The following is a 12,741-nucleotide window of genomic DNA, read 5'->3' on the forward strand; positions in this document are numbered from 1 at the left end:
CTGAAACACATTGGAAGAACGCAGCATGGCACCAGAACAGTATGGCCTGAGGCCCAGGACTGGAGTGGCAAAAGTCAAAAGGGGTAATGAGTGGGGAGTGGAAAATAGCCCATGGAGTGTGCGAATACCTGGCAGGTGGCAGGGTGAGGGGCTGAATAGAGTGAGACTGGGGGCAGGTGTGGCTGGATGTTCACACAAGTCACCGAAAGGAGAAAGTCCTCTTGTGCTGGCTTATGGAAGAGAAAGCAAAAGGAGAGAACAGTTAAGTCAGTAAGGCAGTGCATCCCCCTGATTGCAAGGGGCGTCATGAGAGTGGGGATGGCAAAGGCTTAAGTTGTAAACGTGAAAAAGAATGAACTTATTCAAACTGTGAACAAAGCTCACAGCATTGAACCAACCTCACCAACTGGAGCCGTTGGTCAGCCACATTTATGGATCAGATCAGAGGGAAGTACTTCTTCATTAGCACATCACAGCTGACTAACACAACTGTATTGTCGAATACAGGTTACTATTGCACCATTAGATAGTCTACAGGTGAAGTCCTGAGTTGTCTCGTCTTTCGAGAGCTCCTTTACTTGTTTAGTAGGGAACACATTCAAACGAAATCACAGGAATTGTCTCCTTAGGTTACTGGAAGGAAATTTTGTCAAGTAGCCCGGCAAAGTTCCTCTTTTTCTCTCATCTTTGCCAAGATTACCCAAACTGTTGAGCTTCCCTCAAGACTCCAGGGTGTCCGTCCAATGCATTTCAAATATTTTATTCTTGACTAGCGTAGGGTTGGTCATCAGTGTGTCAGTGTGTCTACTGTGTGGTACGCACTGTTGAAGATCGCTAAACAAGCCAAATTCCACATCCTCAATGATATGATGGGTTATTTATACCACGCTTAATACCCAGAGATTTCTAAGCGTGGATGCAGGGATCGAACCTTCGTTGCTCCGTGTCGTCTTGCTTCCAAGGCGAGCACGTTGCTGCTGAGCTATCCTACCAAGTGATGGTTCTCTACTAGCAGACAATGCTCTTGAGTAAACCGAAACCACCTTCCTCTTGGCCCATTAGACACTTCCAATAAAGTGATAGAGTCTTCCAAACCGTTGTGGTGTATAGTGAAGGAAGTCCCAGCTCTGCTCCAATAAGCAGAACCGAGCAGCCCTGTGGTAAAGTCAGGACGTTCCTCCAGAATATACCCTCCAATTTAGGCTAGATGGTTGATTCCAAAGAAAATGATGTCTCTGCCCTATAGGTTAATATTGGAATCACTTTCAATTTGTAAAATTCCACCACCGGTAAGAGTGTAAATATACAGTGGCGGGCTAGTATCAAAAGAGTTGAATTTAACTTGGACAGCCCTAACCAGTCATTGACAAACAGAAGGGTCATGACATGTGATTCTTAAATTATAAGAGAATACATTGGGCCTGCTTCACAGTACGTTTTCCAATGGGATTGCACCATTATAAAACGCTTCTGTGAACCAGGCCCTTAATGTTGAATAAAAATGCTTTAAATTGTGCATTAGCATTTACTACAGTCACTATCCAGAAAATTATGTCCCTCCTAGATAACCCCTGTGGCATTATCTCGTGTTTCTATCCAATTAAAATCCCAATGCATCCTTAGTCATGGGCCATAGTTTGGTCTGTCATAGCAAGTACTTCTAGCTGTTCAAGGTATAACGGGCATGTACATTTTAACAAGTAGTACAGCGTGACTCCACACCGATTACGTCAATGCTTACGTGAAGGCAGGATGGGGTACTTACATTTACTGGACTTGCTTGGAATTCGGATTACAGTGGGCTTGCGCAGTAAAGCTGGTCCAGGTGGCTGCTCTTTCAAAGGCTCAGGTTTAGGGAAAGGAAGGAGAGGCTCCACTGGGAGAAAACATTCCAATTAGGGTATTTTTCAACACATGCAGATCACAGCCCAAATATCCAAAACTTGCACTTGAAAAAGCAATGTTAGATTTTGAAATGACAGTGGAATTTCATAAAATATAAGACTAGACAAATCTGGACATGAGAACGACCCAAAAAGTTACAACTTGCAGAAGGAAGCCTATTTTAAAAATAAACATTTGAATACAAAACCACCATGCAGATGAAAAATGAGCTGATAACATGCAGTCAGGGAATTGATAGTGTATTTGACTATCAGTCCAGTACAACTATATGTGTAGAGGCAAAATTACAATGTTAGGAATTGTATATCGAATGTCAAAGAATTTTAATGAGACAATTGCATGTTGTCAATGTGGCAAATTCTCCACAGAAATTTACCAAACACTGAAATGACAGCTCACCACCAGTGGGGCAGGCAAAGATTTGCGCACAAAAAATATTTTGAAAGAAATCCCAAAATGTTTCCGTAGCGCCTTTAGCGTGGAAAGGAAATATCTTTAGCTCCGCTTGTTTTGTACATCTGCTGTGCGCTAGCAGCAATGTAATTTGTGTCTCCACTATGTGGCTCAGAGAAGGATCAGAGAAGCATTTCTGTAGTATGCCTGGGAGATTCTTGGGAAGAGGCCTGGGATTGTGAAGGTTTTCCCAAATGCTTAAATGAAGAAAAAAAACAAAAACAAAAAAACACCACAACAGTTTTTCGCCATTCAACTACATTCATTGTAAACCCCAGGCTTCACTTTTCAGCCATGCCTTTGATATGTTTTGTTGTACAATAACTGGTCAGACCCTCAGTAAGGTTGTAACTTGGGTTTATTGGTAAGTGTTAAGACGGATTTCTGAACTCTGTCCTGGTGGCGCAGAAGTTCAGAAGGCCAACCTAATTACTTGGAACAGGGTAACCTCTGGACAAGCCAGACCAATCAGGGTAGCGATCGCGGCGGTCAAGACTAGGTCTCAAGAGGGGTGAGGGTGACTGAAAGCCCGCAATGAGCACACAAAGCAAGGACACTTACAAACTACTCCAAACAGGTGTTATATTAAAAATATATACACATTTATTCCAAGGCCTTTAAAACAATGACCGTAGCGAGAAATCACAATACAACTCTAGTAAACCAACACATACCATACCAATACAATATATATACAAATACAAACAAGTCTGAAGCGTTAGATGCGCGAAATGTGTAGTCCACCTAAAAGGGAAGGAAAACAGGCAGTGCGAAATAATGCTTAGACCCAGTCCGCCTTCAGAGGCACCTAACTAAAAGGAAGTCCGAGCCCTACGAAGAGTGGAGCCTTGTGCTCAAAAGTACCTGCACACGCTGGTGCCAACGGGCAAAAGGGGAGTCTCTTCGAGGGAAATCAGGCAGTTCAGTTTAGTGCACAAATGAAGAACAGTGTTCCGCGACTCAAGCGCAGCCTCCACTGTGGGCAGAAGCAGAGCGCGAGTACGGAAAGGCATGCTGTTTTGACACAGCGGGGAAAAGCTATGGGCTCCTGCAGGAGGGCGACCAGTTCCTAGCTATGCTACTCACCGGTCCCCGATGCAAGCAGACCCAGGCTTCTCCGCGTCAGTTTCAGTCGCTGGCAGGTTCAGAAGAGCAGGGGACGTCTCGTCGTGTTGAGCCTGCAGCAGCAGAGTTGAGTAAAAGACGTCCCAAACGAAGGAACCCGCACAGTTTGTTACCACAGCAGGGCAACGAAGCGGCCGTGTGTATCTGAGCCAAATGTACACTACTCACTTCAGACCTGGGAACGCCAAGTGTACGGTGCGTGTGAGAGTGACAAGGACTCGAAATACTACACAACCTGGCGGCGGTTACAGAGCAAGACTCCTGTGTAGGCTGGTCAGTCTGCTGGATGGCCCAGAGACGCTTCTGAAGGCTTACGAGCAGGAGATGGTGCAGATGCCGAGAATAGCTGTTCCCGCTATTCCAAGGGTCGAAGTACCAGTACAGGCCTTCTTGTTCGATCAAAGGTGAAAAGGGTTTCACAAGGCGACAGCAGTGCAGAGGAGCAGTCCTTCAGCGGGTCACCAGCGATTCCTCGGTTCAGCCTCTTGGTTGCAGGATACTTGGCTCCTGTATTCCTTCGTTCGTGAGAACTCAGGAGATCGACATGGTAGTGGTGTTTCCAGCCCCCTCTTATCCACGGTTCTCTTCGCGCCAAAACGGAGGGGACCCAATGGGAGATCCGCTCATCAACACTCACACCATTCGTGGACCTATCACGGACCACGGTGGTCCCAGGCATTCACACCACCCTAGACTCTCTGGCACCCAGGATGTGTATTGGGACCAGACATCCCAGCCCACATCCTGGAGGCACACACCAGGCATGTAGAAGCCCGAGAAAGCATCCGTGTTTCGTGGGAAAGTACATGCCCAAATAAGGAAGGCCCCGGGTCGGCTCTACTGGGGGAAGGTGAAGGGAGCAAGACGGTCAGCGGACAGGACAAAGGAGCCTCGTGGTCTGGCCATTTTGCGAGCCAGGCCACCATTTTGGGCTAAGCGCGAGAAACGCGCTTAAAACGCCAAAAGGAGCTCAAAACACAAGAAACGATCGCTGCCACCATTCCCGTCCGTGAATCACTTGCACCGATCAGTTACAATCCTAAAAGAGTATCTAGGGCCTGTAGAAGGCTAGAGACCCAAGAGAGCAGTAACTTAGCTTACAGTGCCCTCTTGTGTCAAGTTGCACGAAAGCCGCAACATGATAAAAGAAACTACGGAAAACAGCGTTCCCCGGTACTGACTGTCTTAAGGGCATGTCAGTTTCCCCGTAAGAAAGGAGCGAAAGCCCAGAGGAGTGCGGCAGAAGGCTGCACTTCTCTGGCAAAGTCGAGAACAAGGTGAAAAACAACAGCAAAAAGTTTAGGGGTTGCCACATGGAAGGAAAATTACCTACAATTACGAAATCTTTCCTAACAGTAAGTAACCAAGGTAGCATAAATAAAGATAATAGGGCAGTTTAGTTACATGCTCTGCAAGTAGTGTCCAAGCCTCTGGGCTGTATACTAGTCTTTTGGGCTGTAATGGGTTTCTCACTCCCCGTGCAGCAGGAGCGCCAGGAGCTGCTTCTGCTCGGTGGTTCTCAAGGCCCTTCAATGCGGATGCCGCTCACTGCAGCGTTCCGCTCCTCTCACTGGCAAACCTTGCAAGATCTCGGCATTGCCGGGTATCACGAGCAGTCCTACATGCTTGATCCTGGAACATTAGAATGCACCCTTCTCATGAGGCAAACGGGGAGCAAGACCGGGGTGCCGAAGGGAGAACAATCAAGAGGGGGAGGATGAGGCACACAAAACTCTGCTTATTTACGGTTTGTTGCCAGTGGAGCGCCACTTTTTGTCGCTCTCAGTGCACAGAACAATAAGGCTCTGGGAAAGAGTGGGTGGGAATCAGAGCTGTACAGTTAAGTTAGCTACCTTTAGATATGTTTAAATAAATGGTTTTCAGGTACACAAGGCATCCCAGAGTGGTACAGTACATCTAACAGCAAAGGATGGCAAAACGTGTGTGAGAATTATGCCAGATGCAGAAAACAGCAGACTGTAACATAAGGGAAAGCAAGGGCAAACACATTTGGTTGAACTTTGAACAACCTGAAATTTCAGGGTATTTGGAGTTCCAAAAACGACCACATTTTTATGAAGTATGAGCGTAAATTAAATAATAAAACCTGCAGAATGTTCAATTAACATGTCAGTGAAAGGTTATTGCTAAGTACCGACCTTCTGAGTCTCTCTCCATGGCTTTAACTTGAAAGCCCAGGGTATCTCGTATAGCTATCAACACCCATCCCCCATCTTCCCCGCTGCGCTAGCTTGGTAGATTTGACGGTAACCCCTTATTCTCACTTTATGTTTGTCCTGATTCCGGATGTATGTTTCCTGGAGGGCTACTGTTCCCGGCCCCTCACGCCCCAAGAAGTGTTCTACTTTCTTTCTTTTCACTGGGGCGTTTATCCCCCTAATGTTCAGGGAGATGATCTTAAGCGTGTCCCTCTTCGCCATGGCCGTGGTATGTCCCTCTGAGTGCTACTGCTGTAAACTTGTTTGGCCATCGAGCTCAGGTCCTTATCTCCCACCTCTTCCGCCAGGCCTTTTATCCTCATATTTGATCTCTTTGAATGGTTTTCAAGGTCTTCACTTTGGATCTCCAAGTTCTGCGTGACCCTAGACAGTTAGTCGATTTTCTTTGTGTTGTCAGCTAGTTCCTACACTGCGTTTTCAGTAGTATCAACTCTCTCTTCCAACTTGTTCATGTCCCCCCATCACCTCCTGCAGTGCTAAAGACAAGTCATCTCTCATTTTGTTCATTTGCGTTTGTATGGTGTTCGCACATTTGTCCCCAAAGTCCAGAAAACACAGACGAAGAACCTCTTGAGTGACCACCTGGTCGTTCACTGACTTTGCCTGGAGCACTTCCTCCACTGGTCTCTCCGGGTACTGCTCACATTCCATCCGAGACCCCCATCTTTGCACCAGAGTCTCTGTATGTTGCCCTCTTGAGACTTTTTTTTGCAGATTTCGGTTGATATTGGGCGTCTTTTCCTTTATTCTTTAAACATCGTATTTATTTATGTATTCAGTCATTTGTAGAGCACACACAAACCCTTAGGCATCTGGTTGCTGTTGCTTGCATTAAGTTGCATGTTTTCTAGGGCAATAGGCCGGAGACAGCAGTATATGTCAGTTACGGTAAGAGAGTACATGGTATATACATGGTTAACAATGATTGTGCAGTATACACCATTCCCAGGAGGTTCGTAGGACACAGGCTCTAGGCTTGAGGGGGATGGGTGATCAGTCAGACAGGTTTTATTTGAGGGCTCTTTGGAACGTCCAGTAAGATTTATTATCTCACTTCTGAGAGCAAGAAGGAGAGAACTTCTGAGAGTTCCATTATTTTCCCGCAATGACTGGGAAACTCGCCCCCCACTAGCTTTCGATCATTTTAACCTGGGTTGAGCTAGTCTGTGGGTGTAGGGGGTTCTGGTAGGTCTTTAAGAATGGGTCCTAGTGATTTTGTTGACTAGGTAGGGTGGGGCCGTTTTAGAGAGGCATATGTGTGTGATTGAGAGCGTTTTAAAAGTGATTCTCCCTCGAATGGGAAGCCAGTGCACCACGTAGGGCGTTATTTTGAATGGTCTGCAGCTTCTGAATATTGTATAGAGAAGTGCCAGCAAATAGCACATTGCAGTAGTTGTGTCTGGTGCCAGCTACTGTGTGGGCGAAAGTTAGGCAACTCTCTCTAGAGAGGAAAGGTCTGGTGGCGTTTAGCAATTTGGTAGCATATGCCGCACAGGAGGCAACAGCATTTACTTGGCAAGACAGAGAGAGGGTTGCATCAAGGTAGACTCCAAGAGTCTTCACTGCTGGAGAGACTGGAATCCTGGTTCCATCAATATCAAAGGCTAGGTATTGAGGGTCAGGATTTTTTAGGACAGTATATGGGCCTAAACGGAGGAGCTCGGTCTTTTCGCTGTTCAGACAAAGGCCATGATTTGCCATCCAGGCTTGGATAGTTGCATAGACTGAGCTCAAGGTTGTTGCGTCATTTGGGTTGTTGCCGGAGAGGGGCAGTAGAATTTGCGTGTCATCAGCGTAGTTGGTATATGTAATGCCACATGCACCCAGGATGTCGAAAAGCGATTTTGTGAATATAATGTATAGTGTCAGTGAAATTCATGAGTCTTGAGGGACACCGCAGCTGATTGGAGCAGGGGGGCACTAGTGTTCTCAGAGAAGACTTTCATCACTCGGTCCTCCCCCCAGGAATGAAGCAATCCAGGATGTTGCTTCAGGTGAGAATGCTGCTGTTGAGGCGAGATGGTTACAAAGAATTTTATGGTCAATGTAGAAAAGTAGGTTCTTTGGACACATCTGTCAGGTTCCATTGGTAAAAGTTTATTCCATACACATAAAGATCCATCAGGATGACAAGTGTGAACCACTGGTTGCCATCCCCCTGGCTGGGGCTCTCCAACTGACATACAGTGGAGCCTTCACTACAGGCATTCCTACACTCACAGCTAAACATTCTCTCAGGCACACCAACATTCTCTCATGCATTCCCAAGCACCTGCATTCATATCAAGCACATTACAACACATCTCCCTTCTTCACACACACAAATCCACAGGAAGGAAACATACAGCGAACACTCAATGCAGGGCACCTTTTTTGTGAGAAGTGAAACTCAAGGAAAAGGCAGAGGGTGTCCCCCCTACACACTGGCTGTGCCTCCAACAGCAGCCACTCATTCCTACGGAAGGCGTCCTTCTCTTTCTCCCCATTCTCTACATCTCTTGGTCACATGAATGGGCAGGAGTCCCCCCCTCCACCTATTCACTTACACATCTGACCCCTTCCTCACTTCAATTAAACTCTGCCATGACCATAATGTGTGAACCAAAAATACCAATGACCAAGCCTCACACCAGAGGCGAGGTCCCACTCCATTCCATATCACAATGGTGTTGGCTCAGTGTCGCCACAAACCAATAACCACCCCTCACACCAGGGATGTCCCATAACATACTATACACACCTCACTCATACTCTATAATACTTGCACAATGGCATTTTAGCATTTTGACATTGTCCAAAAGTCCACAACTAAAAACATCTTTTGGCCTGAAATTTGCTAAACAGGTGCTCTAACCCAAAAACATAGCTCCAAACTCTTTTACAGAAGATTACCTCATCTTTTAATGGCAATGACGTTCCCAATCTAAACGTCCATAGTCGAACACAGCTCTAAGCTTGTAAATTCTCAAAAATGCATTAGTCCCTTGCATCCAAACATTCTCCCAATGCACTTTCCTCAAATTAAGATTACTAGAAAATAACCAAGTCGCAGCCAGCAACCTAAAAGTCCATGTCGCAGCAGGAACCTAAAACATCCATGTTGGCCCAGCAACCTAAGGCTAAAATTCCCCCAAAAAGTTCAACTATAAACCCATCACATAATCATACTTAGATGAGTAACAAACTTTCACACCAACCACAGCATCCGGACATATTTTTGCTTCTACACCACTGTAGCAACTACGCTCACTGCACCAGCATAACCTCACACAGTGGTTCCTGTACGTAACACTTGTTAGCACATTACCCATGCATGGGGATATAGTGTCCTACACACTACATAAGCACTTATTTTAAACTAACCTAACTATACTAACACTAAAAGTCTATAGCTGGTGAGCCAGCTCGAAGCCCACAAATGTCGATACATAAACAATACACTGCTTGCAAAGGAAACGTTAGCTCACACAACAGCACAGCACAATGTCGACATACACTGGACTGTGTGCGCCCGAATCAGTACAGCAAAGCGTCTCTTCAATAGGCTCCCAAGCACAACCTCTCACAAGGCTATACCTGTCTTTGAGGCACTTGTTATACACACCGTCCCCTTCTGTGAAAGCACATCTTCTTTGGGTGCCTCATATCGCACCCAATAGAATACCATGTATACTCTGCACTTTACCTTAATCCAACGCAGACTCCACACAGAATGCTCCGCTTCGATTACAACCCCAAACATCAAAATCCCTGCTGCTCATTTGTTCCTCGTACAGCCTGCTCTGCTTCCTTCGGTCTGCAACCAGGGTTCTTTCCTTTACTCCTCCAAGCTTCCTGGAATGCATCAGCACTCACCAATCCGCTCAAAGGTGCTTTCCTCAAATGAATGCTGCCTGTCTTTGAAACCTAGCCCTCCTCTTTGTTCCAGAACTGTAACTGAGCGCTCGCTGGCTACATGACACAGGAAATTCCAAACTATCGCCATCCCCCTCTGCACAGCCCGGACGTCATATCCCTCACAACCACGGTGAGCAGCACAGTTCCGCTGTTCCTTCTTCGTCTCAGAACATCAGTGACAACATCTTCCCAACGCCCCCCGGTGCGCTGATCACCGACACAGGGAAAAGCTCTAGTACTTGAGCACTGTGCACTGTTATACTCCTAGTGGCCTTGTGACTCCCCCTTCTATGGGCACTGGCTCACAGAAGGGGGCTGGCTCATCTCTCTTCTCTTCACCTCTCTTCTCCCAGTGCCAACTCATGGGCCAGCTTCCCCTGCCTCTGTAACCTGGGTTGCAGCTCCCCCTTTTCTTGGCCTTGGGTGACTTGCTGGGGTGCAGCTCCCCCTATTCATTTCTCTGCAGTTGCCAAACTGTACTGCAGCTCTCCCTCTTACTTTTATCTGGGGTATCATGAGGCTACAGCCCCCCCCCTTTTCGTGGCTCTGGGTGATGGAACTTATTTGTGTGAAGGCAGTGGTTCCTTTCCTTCTTCTCTGCAGCCCCCGCAGCAGACTGGTCACCTTAATCTTCATTTTTGCCACGCAGGTTCTTTTTCTTTACTTGAAGAAAGACCGACTTGTCGCCAGTGTAGAAACGCAAGTTCCTTGGACACATCCGTCAGGTTCCATAAGTGAGCTTTATTCCAGAATTTTTAAGATCCATTAAGATGACAAGTATGAACCACTGGGTCCCATCACCCAGGCTGGGGCTCTCCAACTGACATACACTGTAACCTTCACTACAGGCATTCCTACACTCACACCTAAACATTCTCTCAGGCACACCAACATTCTCTCATGCATTCCCAAGCACCTGCATTCACATCAAGCACATTACAACAGTCAACCAAGTCAAAGGCTGCTGAGAGGTCTAGGAGGAGAAGCAAGGCAGGTTTCCCTTTATCCCTAATCTCATCCATCTGGTTTTTAAGGTCTATGAGAGCTGACTCAGTACCGTTGCGGGGGCAGAAGCCAGATTGGTGCACTCCTATGATGTGATTATCCTCTAGTGGCGTTGAATTTGGACATAGGCTGCTCTATCCAATATTTTTAGCAGAAAGGGAACTGTGGTAATTGGCCGGTAGTTGTTAGGCAGAGCTGGGTCGAGAGAAGGTTTTTTTAGTACGGGGGAGTACCCATGCTTCTTTTAGGCTGGATGGTACTGAGCCTGTCGAGAAGCAGGAGTTGATAAAGCTTTTGATGAAGGGTGCTAGGGATTGAGCACTTTCTTTGATGAGGGTTGCCAGGTAGACGTCCCCTTTGTATCTTGAGGGTTTCATGCTCTTTAGGATATGAAGGGTTTCCTTCTCTGTGCCATTTTTAAAGTTAAACAGTGGTGTGTCTGGGGAATTAGCATCCTGGTCGTGGTGGGAGAAGCAGCTCAGTTTAGTGTGCTTCAAGGATGACTTTTTGGCCAGGATTCTGTTATGCAGGGTGTCGATTTTATGCAGCATTGCATTCTGAATACTCAAACACCAAGTTGCATCTTTAGTGAGAGATGAGGGAGGGGACATGGGGGTTCCAGTTGCTTAAGGATGGAGAATAGTTCCCTTGTATTTGATTTGGTGTTGGCAATTCTAGCGTTGAAGGTGGTGGGCTTTAACTTGGATGATGGCAGGTTTGTACTGATTGGAGAGATTAGAGAAAGTCTGCTTTGCAGAGCCACTCAGGGTTTTCTTCCAGGACATTTCAGCAAGCCGTTTCCAGGTTTTGAGTTCTGCGAGGTCCTGGGACAAACAGGCACTTATATGCGCTACTGGTTTGGCTTTTTCTAGAGCCAAGGGCGCTATGGTGCCCACAGTGAAGGTTAGGGTTTTGGCATAGAGGTCTGCAAGCGTTTTGGGGTCCTATGTGTCAATGTCTTCCTGTTTCTCTAAGAGATGAAGGAGGCAATCCCTGGTCAATTTCCGGGAACTACGCGCCAGGGATGATGGTAGTAGGGTCCTTAGTCTTCCGGTCAAGAGGGATGGTGAAGGCAATGACCTGATGGTCAGGGCAAGGGGAGTTCGACAAGACGGAGATATGGCAGTTTATCTTGCCCATTGCTGTCCAATGGGAGATTTTAATAATATTCTAGGGGTGGTGTTTCCTGTCCATTCGGGTCAGCACTCCCCCACTCCCACCGTGCTCCGCAATGGGTCGTTGGGTGACTGTCTTTGTGCTGATTGCACTTCTGATTAGGTTGTTATCCCACACTAGTGGGCCATAGGGTTTTGATTTGTCCAAGTTGTAGCTTGGGCTGTTTCTTGCTGCTTGCATTACCTCCTACCTTGTGCTCCCCGGTCCTCTTGGGCCTTTGTGGTGCCTTGATGCTGGGCAGGTCACCCCTCGGGGCACTGTCCACTCTGTCCACACTCCCTCCAAGCTCCTCTTCACACCACATGGAGAGCGGCTGGTGTTTGGGCCAGGTGCCTGTCTCGTTAATATCCTGGGGGGGCGTTGTCTGCAAAGGTGGTCAGTCAAAATGTCGAAAAAAAAATGTCGAATGACAAAAATGTTGAAAAAAAAAAGTATTTTTTTATTTATATGTATTTTTTGGGTTTGGTAAGTATAAAAAATGGGTAAAATACAAAAGAAAATTTTAAAAAAGGGGGTTGGGGGAACCCCCCCCATTTCGAAAAAAAAACGTATTGAAAAAATAAATTCATGACTTTCGACATTTTTGTTCTCGACATTATGACTATAAACCGTCTGCAAACAGGCACGCAGCACCTGCAGTCAAGTCAGCAGGGGCCCCAGCTCCCTCTCGCCGAACACAGTGCCCCCTTTGCAGCAGTCCGTGATCACAGGGATCACAGGGCTCCGGGAGCCGCCAGCCCTCCCGGTCGATTTGAGTGTTGCTCTGGCTCGCGCCTTCCCCTTCCAGTCTTCGTTCGGCGTTCGCACCTTGCGGGCACTGCCAGAGGTGAAGCCCACTGTGGATACGGGGGCCCAGGATTGCGATTTGGGGGAGGGGGGTACAGACTAGAACCCTGCTGCTCTTTCCTCTTGGTGCCAGTGGGTGGCGCCTGGGGCCAGG

General features: G+C 47.1%; 1 protein-coding gene across 4 annotated transcripts in view; it reads right to left on the reverse strand.

Moving 5' to 3' along the window:
- SH3D19 (SH3 domain containing 19) overlaps nucleotides 1-12,741 on the reverse strand; it is a 1,396,196-nt gene that overhangs the window by 507,730 nt on the left and 875,725 nt on the right. For all 4 annotated transcript variants that reach the window (XM_069631268.1, XM_069631267.1, XM_069631269.1 and 1 more), the window contains one exon: nucleotides 1,766-1,876. In XM_069631268.1, coding sequence (XP_069487369.1) covers nucleotides 1,766-1,876 — 111 coding nt within the window. The remainder of the gene's footprint in view (nucleotides 1-1,765; nucleotides 1,877-12,741) is intronic.

This window comes from Ambystoma mexicanum, chromosome 6q (assembly GCF_040938575.1).
Source record: "Ambystoma mexicanum isolate Mex_15411 chromosome 6q, UKY_AmexF1_1, whole genome shotgun sequence".
Taxonomy (NCBI): domain Eukaryota; kingdom Metazoa; phylum Chordata; class Amphibia; order Caudata; family Ambystomatidae; genus Ambystoma; species Ambystoma mexicanum.